The 19,299-nt window shown below is 42.4% G+C and overlaps 1 protein-coding gene across 3 annotated transcripts in view; it reads right to left on the bottom strand.

Annotated features, from left to right (window-relative positions):
• Nucleotides 1-504: 504 nt before the first annotated feature.
• ASB5 (ankyrin repeat and SOCS box containing 5) overlaps nucleotides 505-19,299 on the bottom strand; it is a 39,091-nt gene continuing 20,296 nt past the window's right edge. The window contains exons 1-7 of one of the 3 annotated variants that reach the window (XM_077302388.1): nucleotides 15,576-15,732; nucleotides 10,600-10,679; nucleotides 9,112-9,219; nucleotides 8,056-8,206; nucleotides 7,824-7,958; nucleotides 5,996-6,187; nucleotides 505-4,813 (exon numbers count right to left, since the gene is read on the bottom strand). In XM_077302388.1, the coding sequence (XP_077158503.1) occupies nucleotides 4,686-4,813; nucleotides 5,996-6,187; nucleotides 7,824-7,958; nucleotides 8,056-8,206; nucleotides 9,112-9,219; nucleotides 10,600-10,679; nucleotides 15,576-15,699 (918 nt within the window). In that variant the 5' untranslated portion in view covers nucleotides 15,700-15,732 and the 3' untranslated portion in view covers nucleotides 505-4,685. Of the gene's footprint in view, nucleotides 4,814-5,995; nucleotides 6,188-7,823; nucleotides 7,959-8,055; nucleotides 8,207-9,111; nucleotides 9,220-10,599; nucleotides 10,680-11,629; nucleotides 11,782-15,575; nucleotides 15,733-19,299 lie in introns of those variants that run through there. The other 2 variants (XM_077302389.1, XM_077302386.1) reach the window with 2 other exon arrangements.

Genomic DNA, 19,299 nt, shown 5'->3' with positions numbered 1-19,299 from the left:
TCTGAATATGAAGGCTCCCTTGAACCTGATGAGTATCATCTTGGTCTCTGGGAAAGGTAGATTTACTAAGTGTATGAATGTTAAGATAGTTATGGTGCATTTGTTTAAATTAAAATTATTTTCTCAATAGTAAGCTGATATAATTAAAGCATACTATCTAGCATGGCTTGCACAAAGCTGGAGGGGCACTTGGTCAAGGCTATGCCAACTGCCTTGGGTCATCTTTATTACAAGAGGTTATTTGGAGGCAGATTTCTATTGTAGATTGCGAACCCATACATTTCAAGGAGGTAATCAATTAGATATTTGCCTACAGTTACGTTTTTGCTTGTTAAGTTCTGTGTAAAATGCTTTCTGAATACCAGTCAGTATGACAAAAACTAGTTCAGTAAAGGGATAATGTGTACCATCGAGATCTGTTTTATGCCATATCAAGTGTAGCAAATGAAGAAGAAAATTAGTTCCCAGTAGTGGGAAAGTATTTAAAATGAGACACGCAGGAAGGAAAATGACACTTTTTTATTCTATTGTTTTTTTTAAATTATTTTGTATATGCATAGAGTTTACCTAGCATTCCATATTCCTAGGTGTGTACATCAGACATTTTGAACCAAACAATACTCCAAGAAACTAAAGGGTGTGTCCTATTGTACAAGCTCAATGCTTCCAAATGTATTTATTGAACGTAATATAGCATAACCTGTGCAACACTCTGACATTTTGGGGATATAAACATGGCATCTCCCACACTAGTAACTCTCCACTTTATATAGTTTGTGTTCACTTAAAAGCTGTTGCTGTTGACACCTGCTACTACTTCATTTTTTAAGCTGCAGCTAGCCTCCTTCCATGAAAGGGGAAGAGAGCAGATCAAGTTAAGATAACATTATGTAAACGCATAAAGCTGGAAGGGACTGATCATTCCCCAACAGTCCACTTTCCTACTAGGCTAAAGTGGCAAAGAATGGATGGGAATGAGAGGAACACTGGTGAATGGGAAACTTAACAGTTTTCAGCAACAGTGAATAGCAGTCATTGGCTGGGGGAATGGCATTCCTCTATAACTGATACAGTAGCTGAGTGAAAGATTTTGGAATCCCCCAAGCAACTCATTACAAGTTTCAACTGCATATTCCTTGCACACTCACACACAAATCCTCTGGGAAAAAAGCCCTAAACAAAGCACAAATGCAAGTTCATTTTAACAGCATAGTGGTTAATCAGTAAGTGCAAATTAAAACATAAAATACCAGTAAGGCAAAATAGAAAGGTCTAATGGCCAAGTTACAGGGAGAAAGGGCTGACAGCTATTTTAATTCTTCAGAAGGCCAGAGAAAACATTGGTAAAATCCTATGGCTTCTTTCTTCTGAGCAGAAAGCCTCACTTTCTGTGATTCTGTCATGTGATTCACCCAATCCCATTTGATATGTGAGAAGTCCAATATGGCCATCACCAAATGGCTATTTTAATATAGTTTCTCTTTCCAAAGTCCCCGAAAAGTGTTTTGTGTATACAAAAGGTATTTTGTTTCTGCCAATCAATATTGTTTCTAAAGTATCCATAAGCTATTTCATAGACAATTACAATCATAGGAATATGTTCCTGGAAGTAAGCCCCACTGAATATATCTGAGAGGAATTCTAAGTAGGCCTCGCTAAGATTACTATGTAAACTTTTACAGGCAACTGAATGTATTGTCATGATTTTTAAAGAGATTTTTTATTTGCGTAGTTTATAGTGGCATCACTAACATTGGAAAATGTTCTTATCATCCAGCTTTTCAGAGCCTGTAGCTCCATATGAATCCGCATCATCACTAGGTGGTTATCTTGGTTACATGCTATTGATAGTGGGAAGTTAGATAAATGCATACAGATCACCTTTCTCCCAAAGAACAACATTAAGAACTTATTGCCCAACTATCACATTAAGAAGATATATATGTGGGGTCATAAAACCAGGCCTTGAATGCCACAGTGGTATGCAACCATCAGGAACAGGGCTAACTGATAATTACTAATGCCCCACGAGTAAATGGCTGCTTTAATGTAAATTTGTTTTTCTTATCCCTCATACGTTGTGTTTCTCTAGTTCCTGAAGAATGGCTAGAGTAGTTAAGAACCTTTCAAAACTTTCTCGAGGCATTTCCTGTGCTAGCACCAGAGGCCACAGTGGAGGGCACCAGAAGCTGTTCTGGGCTTGAGTACTACAGCAGCAGGTCCTAGCAGCAACTCCAGGCCTGGGTATAGCTGTAGCAGGCTGAGTGCTGCTGTAGTGGCTGCTGGCTTAGGCTGCAGACACTGGCTGCCAGGCTCAGTGATTTGTGTGGCCTGGAGCCTCAATGGCTCAGTATAGGAGGGGATATTGGATCTTCCCCCTGAAAGTCTCAGGGGCCATCTGCTTGCTCTAATTATTGCTACCACAAGACCTAATCCTAAACTCTTTACAGTTCTTTTTCATCTTATAAAGCTACTAGCTGCAAAGCACGTTCGTAAGAATGGGCTTTGCAAGGGCCCCCCGAGGCCCCCACAGGTTGTTAGGGGAGCGGGCAAGTCCCGGGGGGCCAGCAAGTGCCCCGGGCGGCTTGGAGGAACTGAGGAGTGGGGTCACGGGGAAGGCTCACTCGGCCCCCCCACAAACACCGAACTCGGCGGGCTTTCCCGCTGCCTGACAAGCGCACTTGGGGGTGAGGCGGCGAGCGCACTTGCTGGACCGCAGAGAAAGGCTTGCGCGCCCCCCACCCCGAAGGTGGCAGGCCTTCCCCACAGCTTGTCAAACACGGTGGGGGCCTCCTTGAGGCAGTGAGCACACTTGTTGGGCGGCAGGGAAGGCCTTGCTCATTCCCCGCACAGCAAAGTCAGCATTGGTTCCTGCGGGCAGCTGGAGTCGTTGAGGCAGCCGCGCAGGATTGGGCCGAGGTGGGTGTGTCAGCGTGGCAAGGTGGCCAGCAAGAGGCACCTGGGTGAGTGGATTGGGGAGAAGGGGGAGAGACAGGGTGGCAGCGATGGTTCCAGGGAGACTGGAAGAAGTGCGCATGCCCACAAATGCCCATTCTCGGCATCAAGCGTGGTCACTCGTCTCCAAGATGCCCATAGGCTGGAGCCTTTCCCTGGACAGAGCAGACTTTCCTCTGAGCAGGGGCCAGCCAGAGCAGCTGGCAAGAGAGTGTTCCTGGTTCGTTCCTCCCCATACGACAAAGTCGGCGGCAGTTGCTGTGGGCGGCTAGAGGTGGCAAGGCACCCGGGTGAGTGGACTGTGGAGAGGGGGGAGCGACGGGGTAGCAGCAATGATGGGGTGAAAGGCCGTTTGGGGGAGGCGCAGTGGCTGCAGCGGGGATGTACCGGAGCAGCGGGTGGCGGCCAGTGGTGGGCAATGTGGATAGAGGTTCCCTCATTGGTGTGGCGGTCAGTGGGGAAGAGCCTCGGTGAGGCAGAGTGGGCGTGGCCAGCTCCAGGGGCCATCCCAATCTGGAAGCACCCAGGTTTGCTGGGCGCATCCATATTGGCCTGCTCGGTTGGTTCCTGGAGGCGGGTGCTCCAGGGGCCAACCCAATCCAGATTGGCTCGCAGGCCCAGACACCACCCAGATAGGGTGGCTCTTTGCAACTTGGACAAGGATGCCTACATGGCTGTTTCAAAAATATATGAAGCATCAATGGTAAGGATATGTGTTGTTAAAGGTATCCCCTGTGCAAGCACTGGGTCATGTCTGACCCTTGGGGTGATGCCCTCTAGCGTTTTCTTGGCAGACTCAATATCGGGTGGTTTGCCAGTGCCTTCCCCAGTCATTACCGTTTACTCCCCAGCAAGCTGCGTACTCGTTTTACTGACCTTAGAAGGATGGAAGGCTGAGTCAACCTTGAGCTGGCTGCTGGGATCGAACTCCCAGCCACATGGTCAGAGCTTCAAACAGCATGTTGGCTGCTTTACCACTCTGGGCAACATATGTGTTGTTATATATGTAAATGTAACCCTGGTTATAATCACAACAAAAAGCTAACTTTTCCACTACACCTAAATAAGCTTTGTACCTCGAATGAGACTGGCTAACAAGCACTCACAAATGCTGCTGAAACTACTAGGTGCTGCAATTCCTAGGTGTCATGTCACCCTGACTCTTGGGATTTGTCAAGACTTGTTCTAAGGGTTAAAACAGACATAATGTTGGATTTCCATATTTGGATTTCTCAGAAGTGAAATTGAGCTGTCAAAAGAAATTATGGCAGGGCCCAGCCTGGCAGGGAGATGCTGAACTCTTTCTCCCATGCCATTTTTTTTCTGATTGGGAAGTTGTTTGTATTTTTCCTGTGACTAAAAACACCCTGGGGGAAACATTTTCAGTAATTGAAATGGTATAAAGGAGAGATGAATCCTAAGTGTTCTATCTTATTTGGCCACAAGATACTAAGACAGCTCTCAGACCCATAGTCCCCAAATTTAGCTATGAACCTTTTTTATTTTGCCTGAGTTAATATTTTCAGAGAATGAACAAATTTATATGAGCACCTTGTCACTGGGTTGCCAAAAAGACTTTCAAATATTTGTTGCATCATGATCATTTCACGTTGCTATGAAAGACACATGTTAGTATGTAAAGGTCTACTTATGACATCTTGCTCATCCCAGCAGATTTTTATGTGCAATATACAATACAACACTTGTTTATCAAGTCTTTCAAAACTACTTTATCTATACTGCAAGAAGTCTTTCAATATGGTTGGCAAGTGGAGTTGTGGCACAAGGTTTAATCTGGCTCTTCCTATATAGTTTCGGATACGCAGTCTGCACAGCTGGCACAGAGAACATGGAGTCGCTGCAACAAATTAAAAAGAACAAAGTAGCAATTTAGCATCATTGAGGACTTGCAGCATGTTGGTTACAAAATTATAACATCAGATACCTAGCAGAAACCTGTGCCACCACACAGTTACAAAAAACTAATGTAACTAAATGTTCACTTATTAAGGTTACTGTGAGCTATATTTTTATCAACATGGTTAGTTTTACTTTGTGATATATGCTTCCATTTTTTGAATTCTCTAATTTTCTAAAATTGGAGGTATATTTTCCCCAGACCTGAGGATATTTATTTATTTAATCATTTATCTCCTAACTTTCACTAAAGCTTCATGGTAGTTTACAACTTTTTAAATTTAATTTTAAAATAAGTGAAATAAACTGTTAAACAAATAAACCAGTCAAGCTTTTTTAAACATAAAACTTAAATCATGAAGTGAACTGCATTCAAAAAAGCAGTAAAACCGTCAAAACAAGCCAATCAAAGAACTAACAGAGGACGAGTTGGCTTCTATACCCTGCTTTTCACTGCCTGAGACTCAGAGTGGTTTACTTCCCTTCCTCTCCACACAACAGACACTCTGTGAGGTAGATGAGGCTGAGAGAGCTCTGAGAGAAACTGTTCTATGAGATCAGCTTCTAACAGGACTGTGACTAGCTCAAGGTCACCCAGATGGCTGCCTGTGGAGGAGTGGGTAATTAAACCCATCTTGTCAGATTAGAAGTAGCTGCTTTTAGCCACCACTCCAAGCTGGCACAATTCTAAACCATTATCTGAGCATGACCAGACAGTAAGAATAATATTTGCAACCAAATGTCTTTTGGAGCAAAAACATCTTCATTGACTGTCTAAAGACCATGACACGGGGAGCCAAATGCAATCCCTGCAGTATAGCGCCACTGTTGTACAGGTTCTGTCACACACAGCCATTCACTGCACTTCAGATGGTGGAGGCATATGTTACTGAGCCACAGTAGAAAGTTTTAATCTTTGTGTAGATGAAATAAAATAATATTTTATAAATCCTGGACCCAGATTGTTAAGGAATAGTCGAGTGGATTTCTTCAGAACTTGCCACAGAAAGGTTCCAGTACCAAATGCCTCCAGAAACTGAAGGCAGCTTTCCCTAAAAATCGTACTCTCAAAAACGACAGTTGCCTTGTATCTAAAACTGCCTTTACACAGCAGTTGCTTTACCTTCATGTAGAAGCAATACTCTTTCCACCAAGCTGCGTTGAGAAGCTACATCTATAGGTCGTTCAAACTCTGCATTTTTGGCACTGATATCTGCTCCAAACTCCAGTAGAATGTTTACAATGTCTGTACTAGATTGCCTTGCAGCTGCATGGAGCGGAGTTTCCAGAAATTTCCCTTTTTGCACATTTGCACCTATAGGTGTGAAATAGAGAAAGAATAGGGATTTAATTAAAACTGTTGTAGTCACATCCTAGTGCCTAAAATTCAGTCCTTTAGAACAGGGTTTATTAAAAATATATTTACCTTCCTTACCTACATGGCAGCTTATAAATGAATGTGCCATCAATATATACATGTAGCAGAAATTTATATATAGAGAGATATAGATATATAAAATTTCTGCTATATGTATTGATGGCACATTTAATATATAATTAAAGGCCTCCTAAAGAAGGCTACTTAGAAGATTTCTTGAAGACCACCAGTGACCCACCAGTGAAGGAGCTCTTCTAACCAACTCTGGGAGACCTTCCCATAGAGTCAAGGCAGCATTTAAGAGTCTGTAACTAGATGAAATAAGATCAAGTATCTCTAAAAGAGGACACAGAAGGTAAATGGTGTTGAGAGGAACATAATTGTCCAATTGGTAAAGAGAGAGGCAGTCATTCAGGTATGTGAGCCCTAATCCTTGATGTTCTAAAATAGGTGTCTCTTATTCATATCAGATTGATGCCAATAGTAGATGAGCCACTGTATTTTACACTAATGGAATTTTCTGAGTTATTAAAAACATTTCCACAGACAGCATATTACAGTAGTCTAGCCCTGAACTTATAGCTAGATTAGTTGAGTCTAAAAAGAAAGACAATTTAGGAGGAAGATAAAATTTAAAGGAGGTGTTTCTTAAATTACTCCTTTGTTAAAATGAAGATTTAGGAAGGAACAGCACTACTTGCAAACTTGCCTAGATTAATTTCTTCATTTTCGTGAACAATGTTGAAATACACTGCTGTTGTTGGCTACAGACCAACAACTAGAAGAATAATGAAGCGTCTTATGAGGAAAGGAGACTGCACAGAGTGATTGTCATCAATAGGGATACTGCCAAGCCCATAATCTAAATGGTCAGTTTTATTTCTGAGTACTGATATTGATTGGGTTCCATTAAATACAAAGCTGAAAAAATTATTTGAAGTATACAGTGTAGTTCAAATAAAGCAAAATATTTATATTATATATCTTTGAATTTTCCTGTTAACAATTTCCCCACTGCTGTTCACAATTTAATTGTTTCCACATTTTTCCCAATTAAATAGATAAGAATTATATAAGTAAATTGGGAGGGGGGATCAGATGTAAACTGCATTCAGAAAACATACACAAGAGTTTTTAATGGGCTGAATCAGCGGAAGCATTATCCTTTGTGGGCTGTGTGGGCTCTTTTTGCTTGAGAAAATGGCATGGTGGGAAGACTGGAACTCTTTCTCCCCCAGCGCTGCATTCCCAATTCAAATGGGGCCCTGCAGCACTTGGTGAGGTAAGTTCCTGAATCTGTCACACGGCTGCAAGGAGACTGAAGTGGACTGGTGAAACCCTGACCCAATTTGTTTAAAAACTTTATTTTGTAGTTTGAGCCTAAATGAAAATGGAATCTAGGATGTTCAATAACATTAAAGAAATTGAATCCAATGTAATAGCTGGCTTAATAGTTGCACCAAAGTTCGCTTAATTGCTTATGCATCAGTGAATGACTGTTTTGTTTGAAATCCATTTAAAATCATAAGAAAATGATGCATTTAGTCTTTTAAAAGATTCAGTAACTATGTACCTGCATGCAGAAGCTTGTGAACACACTGTTTCTGCTGTGAAAAGCAAGCTACATATAGAGGTGTTCCCAGGTGAGGAATGTCTTGGTCAACGTCTATACCCCGAGAGATTAGCAGCTCTAGGCAGTCACTGTGACCTAGCCAAAGAGAATGTAATTACTCTCTGAAACAAGAAATTACATTTGCAATGTCAGATGCATTTCTTGATCCATCTCAGTTATTCTAATTTTTCACCTCTGCTGGCTGCTTCATGAGTTGGAGAAGGAAGGCATGTCTCCCATTGAGGTTTGGCACCATACTCCAAGAGAAGCTCCACACAAGATGCACTTCCTCTTGAACATGCATTGAACAGGGGGGTCATTCCATCAATTGTTGTAGCATTTACCTGAAAGATTAAATGTGTCTATGAGGAGTAGAAGTCTGGTTTACATGTAAATTTTCTGCCTCAGGAATATTTGTTATCCTTATTTTAAAAATCTTTGATGTTACAGGGAAAGTATAGTTGTGAAAGGGAACTTGACTCTTTGAGTATAATCTCTGCTGACATGGCTTACTGCAGGAATGCCCATATCTAGTCCATTAAGAAACATCCATGTAGTTGTCATAAACGCAAAATCTGAAAGATAAAAGTCCTTGAACCAATAAAATGCATAAGATACAGCATAGGCAAAGAGGTAGGATAGAAAACTCCCCAGTGACTAATCTACTGCTGTTCAAGAAAAGTGGGAATATACTGAATCAAGACAAGAAACATTTGCCTTTCTTCCTTCCTAATACCTTTCCTAATCTATCCCTCTGCTCCCTTCCCTCCACTGACTTCAACTGACCCTTGGAATCCTCAGCAATATTGATGGCTTGTTGCTCCCCAAATGGCCGCTGACTTCTTTCAGCATAGTCCTACAGGAACTCAGTGGCACACTTTTCTGAAAAAAGCAGATGTTGCTTGTATAATTTTTTTGATTTTTCTAAGCTCCCCCAATGTGTGTGTGTATGTGTGTAGAAATCCTCTCCGTCTGTCCTGGACCCATTGTGTGGATGTTTTGATCCATAATTTACAGCCCAGGTCAGATTAGATAAGAATTTTATTTTTCTATATGAAACATTTGGAGAATTCAGATAATAAGAGTTCCACATATATCAAATAGATTATTCCCCCTTACTGTTAGAAATCATCATATGGAAGAGAATACAACTGACTCCTCATAGAACATTATGTTAGTGCTCCAACAGTTGCAATGACTCTTTATAGTCGCTATTAATTCCAACGTTACATGAAGGAACAATACTCACGTTTGCTCCTGCCTCAAGAAGGATTCTGGCACATCCAACATGATCTCCTAGACATGCCTCATGCAGGGGAGTCACTTGATCGATTGTTAGAGCATCTACATTGTAACCCTGAACAAGAAAAAATAAACTCACAATTAAACCAGTTATTCAACAGCATCTCATCAAACAACAAAAAGCCTAAAATCAAAAAGCGGCTCACTGTTATTTTTAAAATGAGTTTTAAGGCAACAGGGTTACCTATGATTACTAAAATGCATGTGTAAGCCTAATTCTAGTCTACTCATGTTCAAAATATCCTTGCGTGTCTGACATGGGGAAATATGAAAAAAAAAATACGATTTCCTTTGGTATTTCCCCCTGTTTGCAGTATCAACACGTTCCTGAGGCAAATACAAAGTAGAGTTGCTGTCTGATAATAGTTAGTCCTTTTCTATTATATTCAGGGCCACTAGATGCTGTACCTGGACAACTATTGTATTCATATGTGCCACTACTGGAAAAAGCCCTCTCTCTAACTACCATCTAACTCACTTCCGCAGACAGGGCACAGAAAGCAGAGCTTGGAAATAGGATCTTAACTGGTCGATGGAAATTCAGGGGCACATACCCCAAAACACTGACATTGCAGTCCTAAACAGAGTTATATCTTGCTGAGCTTGTTGGTTTTAGAAGGGCTGCTTAGCAGTGTTGTAACTGCTTTAAAGGTAAAAATCAGCAGTCTGAATTGTGCCTAGGAGCAAATGGGCAGGGAGTACAGATTTTTCAGTACAGTGGTGGTACAGCTTCTTCCAGCAGAATTCCCCCATCAGTATCTTATGGAACCATTCAGTCAGATAAAGAGCAAACCCAACAAAACATAGGGCATATCTCTCCCACCACCACCCAACAGTGTCTCCAGAACTACTCCATAGTCATGGTACCTTAAGAGGTTCAAGAGAATCAACAGTCATGATTCCCCTGTCAGTATCCTGATAAAGATCATCAGTGAAGATGACCATAGGCCAATTCTGTTCCAAATTTAGACCTGAATCTGCATTCAAATGAGCCTAAATAATCCATCTTCTCCAAAACTGCCTGAAGATATCATCCCCCTCCAATACCTTGCCCAAGAATGGAATATGGTAAATGAAGACTAAGTGTTTAGGTCATTCGTGTCCAAGGAGAAATTTCATGATGGCTTCTTTCTCCGTGGTTGGGGCCACAGCTTCTCTCAAGAAGCATTTATTACCTCCTTAAACACACTAAACTGACCTGATAGGGCTGATTCTAGGTATGGCGGACTTGAATCTAGATATGGGCAGCTGTACACTTCTAAGCAGCTTGGTCTACTTCATCAAGCCTCACCAACTGATAGCCATCCATCAGACTGGACAGCACTCTATTAGTTTCTTCTGACTGAACTGAGCCAACTCTGGTGTCTAAGTCTTGACAGATGTGAATGTTTGTATTCAAAAAACGCAGAGTCAAGTAAATAATAAGCATGTTTACCTGTGCAATTAAAGTTTTTAGAGAAAGGAGACGTCCCTGACTTGCTGCTTCATGTAGTGGTGAACGATCAGCCCAAGAGCCTATGGAGCGATTTAAATTACAGTATTGGATTACACTGGACAAATATTTATGATAATACATTTATTCTTATCCATCTGAGAGTCTATTAATTTTATTTTATTACAAAAGTAGGAAGAGACATATTAAAGTACGGGTTTTCAGATGCGAAGAGGTTCTGACGGCAGAATTGAATAAACATATATAGTAGTGAGTTGGGAGTCAGCTGGACAGAAAAAGGCTTGGCTCTTACAGTGGATCTGAATTTATAGAATATGTACAATCAAGTTCTTCAGCCATTACTATCATCATAGTTGGTTGTGTATGTGAGAGAATGATATTTTGTGCTGCTGTGTGAGCATTTATATGCTTGTGCTCTAGGATTCCCATTTTCCTGGGGGTGGGGGTATGTGTTTCGCCCAGCTCCCACTCCCATCCACATTCCAGCAGCTGGCGGGAGGGGAAAAAACTGCTGTGGACAGTGGTGTTACATCACTTGCACAGAGAATTGCCAGAAGCTCCATGGAAACTCCCCCAAAGTGACAATAACATTCACGCCCCCACCCCCATTCTCATTGGCTGCCATCTGGCACCATTAATTTGCTCGGTTGTGAGTGTTTCTGTTACAGTCAGAGTTGTAAATACTCTGATGTACTCTGTTAATTTTAGAAAATCCTTGTACTTTTTCTCAGGTACATAAGAGCTGGTTCCCATTTATAAAATAAAATATACAAGACTTCTAAAGGCAGTTTTGGAAAATATATCCAATTCAAATGTTCTTATGATCTTTTCCACTCTCACTGAAATGCAAAGTACCTCTGACTAAATATAGACTCTACATTCCGAGCCATCTGGTATCTTATTCACTGAGGATTGCAGACTAGAGTTTTATAAATGCTGTTGAGAGAGAAGGTTAAAACAATTCATATAAACAGGCAAGAACAAAGAAAGAGTGAAAAAAGTTATACAATACCTAAATCTCCATCTCCCCATGGCATTTCCAGCCAATCATAATTATAAATCCTGCTCATTTTTTGATAAGGAAGCAAAACTGTTCCTGTTAGCTGCAGCCTGTGCTTAGCATACTTCAGCCATTTTAGAAGCAGCTCTGCAGCTCATTATAATATGAACTTTTACCTGCAAAGCGTCTGCAGCAAGCAGACCTCCAAAGACATTAACATATTTGTAAGCTGGTTTATAATAGTTTGTATAAAAATAGTGCATGCAACAATGAGGGGTTTATATAATGATTATATAATATTATAGTAGAGAATCAGCATGATCTCATCGATTTGTCATATGGTCCTGGGCAAAACACTCTCTGTTGACTTCCATTTGCCAATTCTAGAAAGGGAAGAACCTATTTTACTGAATTGTTGTGACAACAAATATTAAAAAGATAATAGATTGCTTTGCAAGTGAAATATTTTATAAAAATAATCTAGGGCAGTTACATTGTAAATCTGAATTGTTACCTTTGGAGTCTGATTCTAAAAGTAAATGAATGCTTGGTAACATTTATCAAACCTTGCCACAAAAATAACAACAAAGTCTGTGCTAATTGTTTTTAACAATTTCATATGAAAACACAAAGGATGTGGCAAACATTTTCCTCTCCAATAAACCATCTACAAACGAAAGATCTACCCTGGAGGAAAGGGAAGCTGTGGAGGGCATTGTACCTCACCGAGACCCCAAGGCTCCACCCCTGAATCACCAGATTTCCAAAATGAGGCTGGCAATCTTCCCCCAAACCACCTGCTGGGGGCCATGGAGAATCTAGAAATCCTAGTTGAGAGTGAGGCTGGATGAGTGAAGCTGTATAGAACAGCTGCTTAATGCTCACTAGAAAAGGGTCCAATTGTAATAAAGAAACCCAATTAAACAGGGAAATAGTTCAAAAGTTCAACTGAAAAGCAACTTTGTAAACTCTATCTGATCTTCTCCATATTAATTTCAGGCCAGATATAAATGCTAACTCCTTGTTTAACCTAGTTTTATCAGGGAAAGAAATATGAGCATATATGTGCATGCACACAGAAAAAAGCAAAGATAGCTTATATATAAATATATATGTTTTAGGATAGGAGTGAATGATGACAGCATGTGAATGAGTTGGTGGTTCAGTCCCCAACACCAATACCTCTGTACGATATCTGAGTATGATGTTTGAAAGCTGTGGCTGAATGGCTTGAGCAGAGTTGTCTGAAATTCAACCCATCCTAGATGGAGGTCCTGTGGCTAGGAAATAGCAGGACAGGTAGCACACTTACCCATCTTGGCCAGGACACAACTTACAACTGGGAATCTGGGAATGTCCACAGATGCCTCAATAACTTTGGAGGCACAGGTCAAGAGGGTAGCCTGCCAGGTGTTTTTCCACCTTTGCCAGGCACAGCTACTAGCGCCCTACCTGTCCTCTGAACACCTGGCCACGGTGATCCATGCAACAGTCACCTCCAGAATAGATTTATGTAACTCGCTCTATGCAGGCCTGCCCTTGTCCTTGACCCAGAAATTGCAGCTGGTGTAAAATGCAGGTGCTAAGGTCCTCACAGGACCATCTTGAAGGACCCACATCCAGCCTGTGCTGAGGCAGCTGCACTGGTTACTGGTTGCAACCCAGATCCAGTTCAAGGTTTGGGTTTTGACCTTCAAGGCCCTCCACAGTCTGTGACCCACATATCTGAGGGACCATTAGTCTCCCTATGTCCCCTGGTTGATTCAGAGCTCTGTGGGTACTAATTTGCTGATTCTTCCCAGCCACAGAGAAGCTTGCCTGGCCTCAACCAGGGCCATGGCCTTGAAGGTCCTGGTCCCTATTTGGTGGAATGAGCTCCCGGAGAAGCTGTGGGCCCTGCAGGAGCTTTCAGTGTTCCACAGGGCCTGCAAGACAGAGCTCTTCTGACAGGTCTATGGTTGAGGCCGGGGTCTGAGTAGAAGATCTGATCACCACCCCCCCCCCCCACCTTTGGTGCTTGGTGCTAAGCAGCAGTATGCTAGGATCATCTACGGCAGGGTTATGGCTCTCCTCTTGCCATTTCCCTACTGGATGATGTTTATGGGTGGGATGTAGTGGATTTTTAACGCCATTTTCTCCTGTCTATATGCTGTAATTTTATGTCCTGTTTTGATTTTAATGGGGTTTTACTGGGGTTTTAAATTGTGGATGATTGTAACCCGCCACGGATCAGTCTCAGGAGTGGTGGGAAATAAATAAATAAGCAAACAAACAAACAAATAAGGGGTGAATATTAAGGCGGACTGGTCTACCCTGTCCAGTGGTGTCTCTGTGAGTAACAAGAGAGGATGTGAAATACTCATGGCTATCTTATTATCATCATCATCATTCCACAGATATAAAACATAAATTGTGGTGGTGACGACTCACTTGTTTCCCAGCATCCCCCTTGCACTGACAGCCAGCGTTTCCTGATGCGGCATCAACCAATCAGAATCATGGATTTTTTAAAGTGATAGTTGCCCTACCCCCTTAGGGGCATGCTTTCAAATTTCTGGCAACAACATAGCCACCAATGACCAATAGTATTTTGGGCAGAGGCAGAAGTGTCCCACATGGTTGCCTGTGCCCAATGCTGGAGCATCTAGCAGTGGGAGGTGAGTGTTTCCCTGCCAAGGGAATTGTGAAGGATGGAAGAGCAGACAGCCAGTCAAGGAGAGCTGTGACTGCCACGTTAGCGGCTGGGATAGAAGTTCTCAAGTTCTGCCGTTTCTACCATTATTGCTGCAACTGCCAAGGCAGGTAAACCCGCAATGCCTGGCACATTTTCCCCCCACCCCCCAAGAGAGGGACCAACAAGCTCTCACAATGAGGGGAAATGCTATTCATAGTACTCTCCCCTCCTACCCTCATCCCACCTCCCTAGCTCTGGGTACAATTTACCTCTTCATTTCTGGCTCACTTCCCCCATCTCCCCAATGATGCCAAAGTTTCCACTTGATGTACAGTGTTGTGGGGGATCTCTGGAAAAGTGGGTCATCCAAAGCCCACCATTATTTTTTCTGCTGTGGAAAAAAAAGATGGGATCCCCTTTGACCACAAAAAGCCTATGTTACGGATCATGAGACCTGTATGATCAAATGCTACGTGGGATGGAGGCTGTAGTAGAAATAAGAGAATTAGGTAACGCTTATTGAAAAAGCTGGCTGGATCCAATCCATAGTTAGCATCCTGATGATGGCAGGGGCTCATGGGAATTGTAGTCCATGGACATCTGGAGGACCACAGGTTGACTACCCCTGGTTTAGCGTACAACTATGTTCTTGTAACTTGCGTCACAGAGATAATCATATTTATTTCTGTCAAATAAGATGGGAGCATTGCATAACCTTCAAACTGATATTCTCCAGCCTTACCCCCTGTGAGCTCTGATATACAGTAGTGTGCCAATGCTGTGCCATTCTGCACCACAGGCGACCAGCAAACCCTGCTCCCTCCACCCAGCTTTTACTGGGGGAAGTGGGGTGGCAGCTGGTAAGAGTGCAGGAACGGTACAATTAGAAACTTCACAGCTTCTTCCTTAATGTAACCTAATATACTTTGTATGCATCAAATCGCTTCAGGAGACACACGCAGTGCCATTTCTACAGTATTTCATATCATCTATAGCTCTTCCAAGTTTTTCTGTGTATGTTTATATGTAAGCTTACTCCACCTCTTCCACTGTGTAAACAGCTCTCAGTGCTTAGCAACACACTTTCCCTTAAATATACAGCCATAACCTTTGCAAAAGCAGGATCCAACAAAACATACTCGAGCCTATCCTGCAGAATTATATAGGCACAGAAAAGCTGCACTATCACATATATGGACCTATTATCACAGTGCCCCGAATGAGTATTTATACTGAACATATTCCACTGCCCCTACAGCCTATGAAAACGATTGCTTTACCAACCTTGGCTGGTGAGAATTCCCCAGCTGGCTTTTCGTTTTGCTGGACACTCCCTGATGTATTCTAGGCTTCTCTTTGAGAGATTCTGTTTAGTGCAGCTCCTCGGAGTAGCAGCATTTGTGGCCATTTCCCCCACCCACCCCTTCTGCCAAGCAGAATGCAGATGCTTTTCCCTGCGGAAATGTCCACAATCTGCTGACTACTTTCTTCCCTCCCTTAATATATTCTCACAAAGACGTGGTTACTTTGCTGTCGGCTGATACCCATTCAGCAGTGAGGCAGCCCGGTAGAGTGAGGGAAGGGAAGGGAAGGATTGCATTGGCACTTTCTATTTATAAAACCAGAAAGAATCAGCTTAGCTTCAGCCCGGGTTTGTTTACGCGATTTATAAGGGGCGGTTTAGATTTTAATCTTAGCAAGTAAAAGTTATTGTTTAATTTTTGTTCCTCATCTGCAAAATGGGAACAATATTTCCCAGGATAATTATTACAGTACACGTAAGAACCATGTTGAAGGACTTAGAAAATAAAAAACGACTATGTGAAATGCTTGGTCATTTGAGACTTAGCCAGCTTTTTCAGTAGATAAGGTAATTAAAGCATTCTATGATGAGATCACTGTGAAACTGAAATATTCCTATACAAACAAATATTGTGAAATATGAATGAGAAAATGACAGCAACTGCTAAAATACAGCAGGAGGGATCAAATATAACTGCCAACTATTATTTCTGAAGAATCATAAAGCAATTCCTTTCTACATTGGCTCACAAAACAACAGAAACGTTAGCAGACCACAGCAAATATCCATTAGACAAGGAACTAGAAAGCAAATCAGCAGATGAGACTGATCTAGTTTAAAGTTACCTTGCAGATTAGTTAGAGCAATGATCTTATTACACCAGTGATATGCGTGGTAAAAGGAGAAGAGCTGGTTTTTATACCCCCGCTTTTCATTGCCTGAAGGAGTCTCAGAGTCCTCTTCTGCACAACTGATTAGGCTCAGATCACTGCTTGTTTATGTGGGTTATGCATGGAATTAGGCCTGTTCTGGGGTGGTCCAACAGCTGGCCTGACTTGCCCCCTCAGTTGGCTCAAGAGAACGCAAAGAAATTTGCATTCCCTTTTTTGCTGCAGGATCCAATGGTGTGTATGTCGGGGCTGAGCCATGCATAAGCGGGAAAACTCAAGCCATCCCCAGTCGGGCATTTCCAGTCATTGCTCCCCCCACCTACCCCAAAGTGTCACTTCTGTCATCTAGCCTTGCAATGTTCCAAGGTCTTAAAAAAACAAACATGTCTGACAGCATTACAATGCAATTCCAATGTAACGAAATAGCAATTCCCCCACCAGCTGCTGTGTCAGCACCTTTCCTTCCTTACCTAGGGCAGAGTCTGCACTTACTTTCTTTATTCCATTGTCAATCCTGTTGAATTCAGAATGCTTTGAACTTGATTCTTCCTCCCCTCCACCATTGAAACAGGAAAGTCTTCTACACGTGGTTAGGGTAGTTCAGAAAGGGGGGGGGGGGCAAGCCTCTTTCTTTTCTTGAACGGGGGTGGGGAGAGAGGAGCCTCTTTCTTTTCTTGGAGGGGAGGGGGAGAGGATCGAAAAAGGCAGAGGAGGGAGGAAAAATCCAGGACCGACAGAAGTTGAGAGAAATTAGGGGCTTCTCCTTTAAGGCAAGCGTGTCACATGACCAGGTGTAGCCTATCAGAGGTTCTCTACCATGGAGCTTTCTTTCCCAATCCGGAGCTTTCTTTCCCAAGCTGGATATTCAGGCTTAAAAGCAGTCTGAGATATCGCACAATAAAGGTAGTGTCACTCCAGATCAATCCTTCTGGCTGCAGAAGGAAAATTAAAATCGCCCAAAATCCAAACGGAAATCGCATTCTGTTTAGAGGGCAGGGACTGAATCGATCTGGGGTTGGAATAAAAGCTCCATGCAGTTTACACCTAGGACTCAACTTTATACTTGGTTTTAGAGATAGGGGACATTCTGCATGTACGTGTGTGTGTGTGTGTGTGTGTGTGTGTGGGGAGATGGCAAAATTATACAGCCCACCTTTTTGTATCCCCTTGTTTGTGTTCTGGTTTTGTGTTATGATTGTGGTAATTTAAAATATATATTTTGAAGGGGCGGGCGCTCAAATACAACAAAATGGCACTGGAAGATGATTGGGAATTTTTGCCACGTGCCAATGATTGACAAGTAAAAACACAGTGGGAAGTTTTGTCTTCGTGTCCCTTGCCTAGCATGTTCATATACAAATCTGGGGGCAAACGGGGGAAGCGGGGCAAAGGCTTCCTGTATGATCGTGGGAAAAGATCAGGAGAGCCATCCCAAGACAAAAGGGGGACAGCATGGCATGACAGCTGAGTGAGTCCTCTGTGCGAAAGAGGTCAAAGTGGTTTACAATCACCTTCCCTTCCTCTCCTCACAACATCCTGTGAGGCAAGGCTGAGAGAGCTCTGAGAGAAACTGTTCTGTGAGAACAGTTCTGTGACTAGGCCAAGGTCACCCTGCTGGCTGTATGTGGAGGAATGGGGAATCAAACTCAGGTCTCCAAATTAAAAGCTGCCACTGTTAACCACTATACCAAGCTGGCTGTTATGGTCTTAGTCAATTCTGCAGGTATCAACAAGTGTTTAAGCTTCATGCTTCAAGAGGGACCACCTTTATATTATTGATGATGACAGTATTTGCTAGAAAACCGAAACGTGTACATAGGTGCATGTTTCCAGGATGTGGTAGCATGCTGGACCTTGTGCCTGCTAGCTAGCCAAATCACATCTTCAATACTATTAGATCTTGGCTATGTCATAGCCAACCCCCAGGCTCTATCCCTGTTTCTGGGGTTTTTCAACTGGATGTGGAATCCCAGCGCTAGGCAGCTTTTTAAGGTGTACTCCTTGCTTCCATTCAAAATAGGATCTTCTTCCAAGGAACTGTTCTGTTCACCTCCCAAATTAGCTATACTGTTAAAGGATAAAAGATATATTGAAACTACGTGTATGTGGGTCTGTGCATAACTGAGTAAATGCATAGATCTAGTCTGGTGAGTCTGTTCTCTCCCTACTGCCTGCTTTTAGTTGTCACCACCCCCATCAGACCCTCTGTGTAGAAAAGTAATAGAAGTTAAGCTTGCCAAACCTCCAATGCATCAAAGAAAAAGAAGAAAGTGAAATATGAGTAGATAATATTCCACTAAGGCAACACATTCCAGGATTTAGCCATGTGAGTTTGTTGTAGCAGAAACAAAAGAGAGCCTATGGCACCTTGAAGATCAATATATTTACTGTGCCATGAGCCTTCCAGAGCTTAGAGTACAATTCATCAAATGCATCTGATAAAATGGTCTCCAGCCTAAGAATACTTGTGCGACAATAAATCGTTGTCCTTAAGGTTCCACTAGTTCCTTTTTGAGTCTACAGTAAGGGAAATACCCATTAAATATTGAGAGCACTCAGAGATGGTCTATGAGTATTTGAATACAAGAAGAAGAAGAGCTGTTCTTCTGGAACAGATTCAGAATTTTGGGGAAGAAGCAGAATTTAAATTGAATAAGACAAAAACTATGAGCCTCTTGTGGCGCAGAGTGGTAAGGCAGCAGTCATGCAGTCTAAAGCTGTCTGCCCATAAGGCTGGGAGTTCAATCCCAGCAGCCGGCTCAAGGTTGACTCAGCCTTCCATCCTTCCGAGGTTGGGGAAATGAGTACCCAGTTT

Source organism: Paroedura picta, chromosome 10 (genome assembly GCF_049243985.1).
Source record: "Paroedura picta isolate Pp20150507F chromosome 10, Ppicta_v3.0, whole genome shotgun sequence".
In the NCBI taxonomy this organism is placed as follows: domain Eukaryota; kingdom Metazoa; phylum Chordata; class Lepidosauria; order Squamata; family Gekkonidae; genus Paroedura; species Paroedura picta.
The sequence above is the reverse complement of the archived record's forward strand: the minus strand, read 5'-3'. Positions and strand labels throughout refer to the sequence as shown.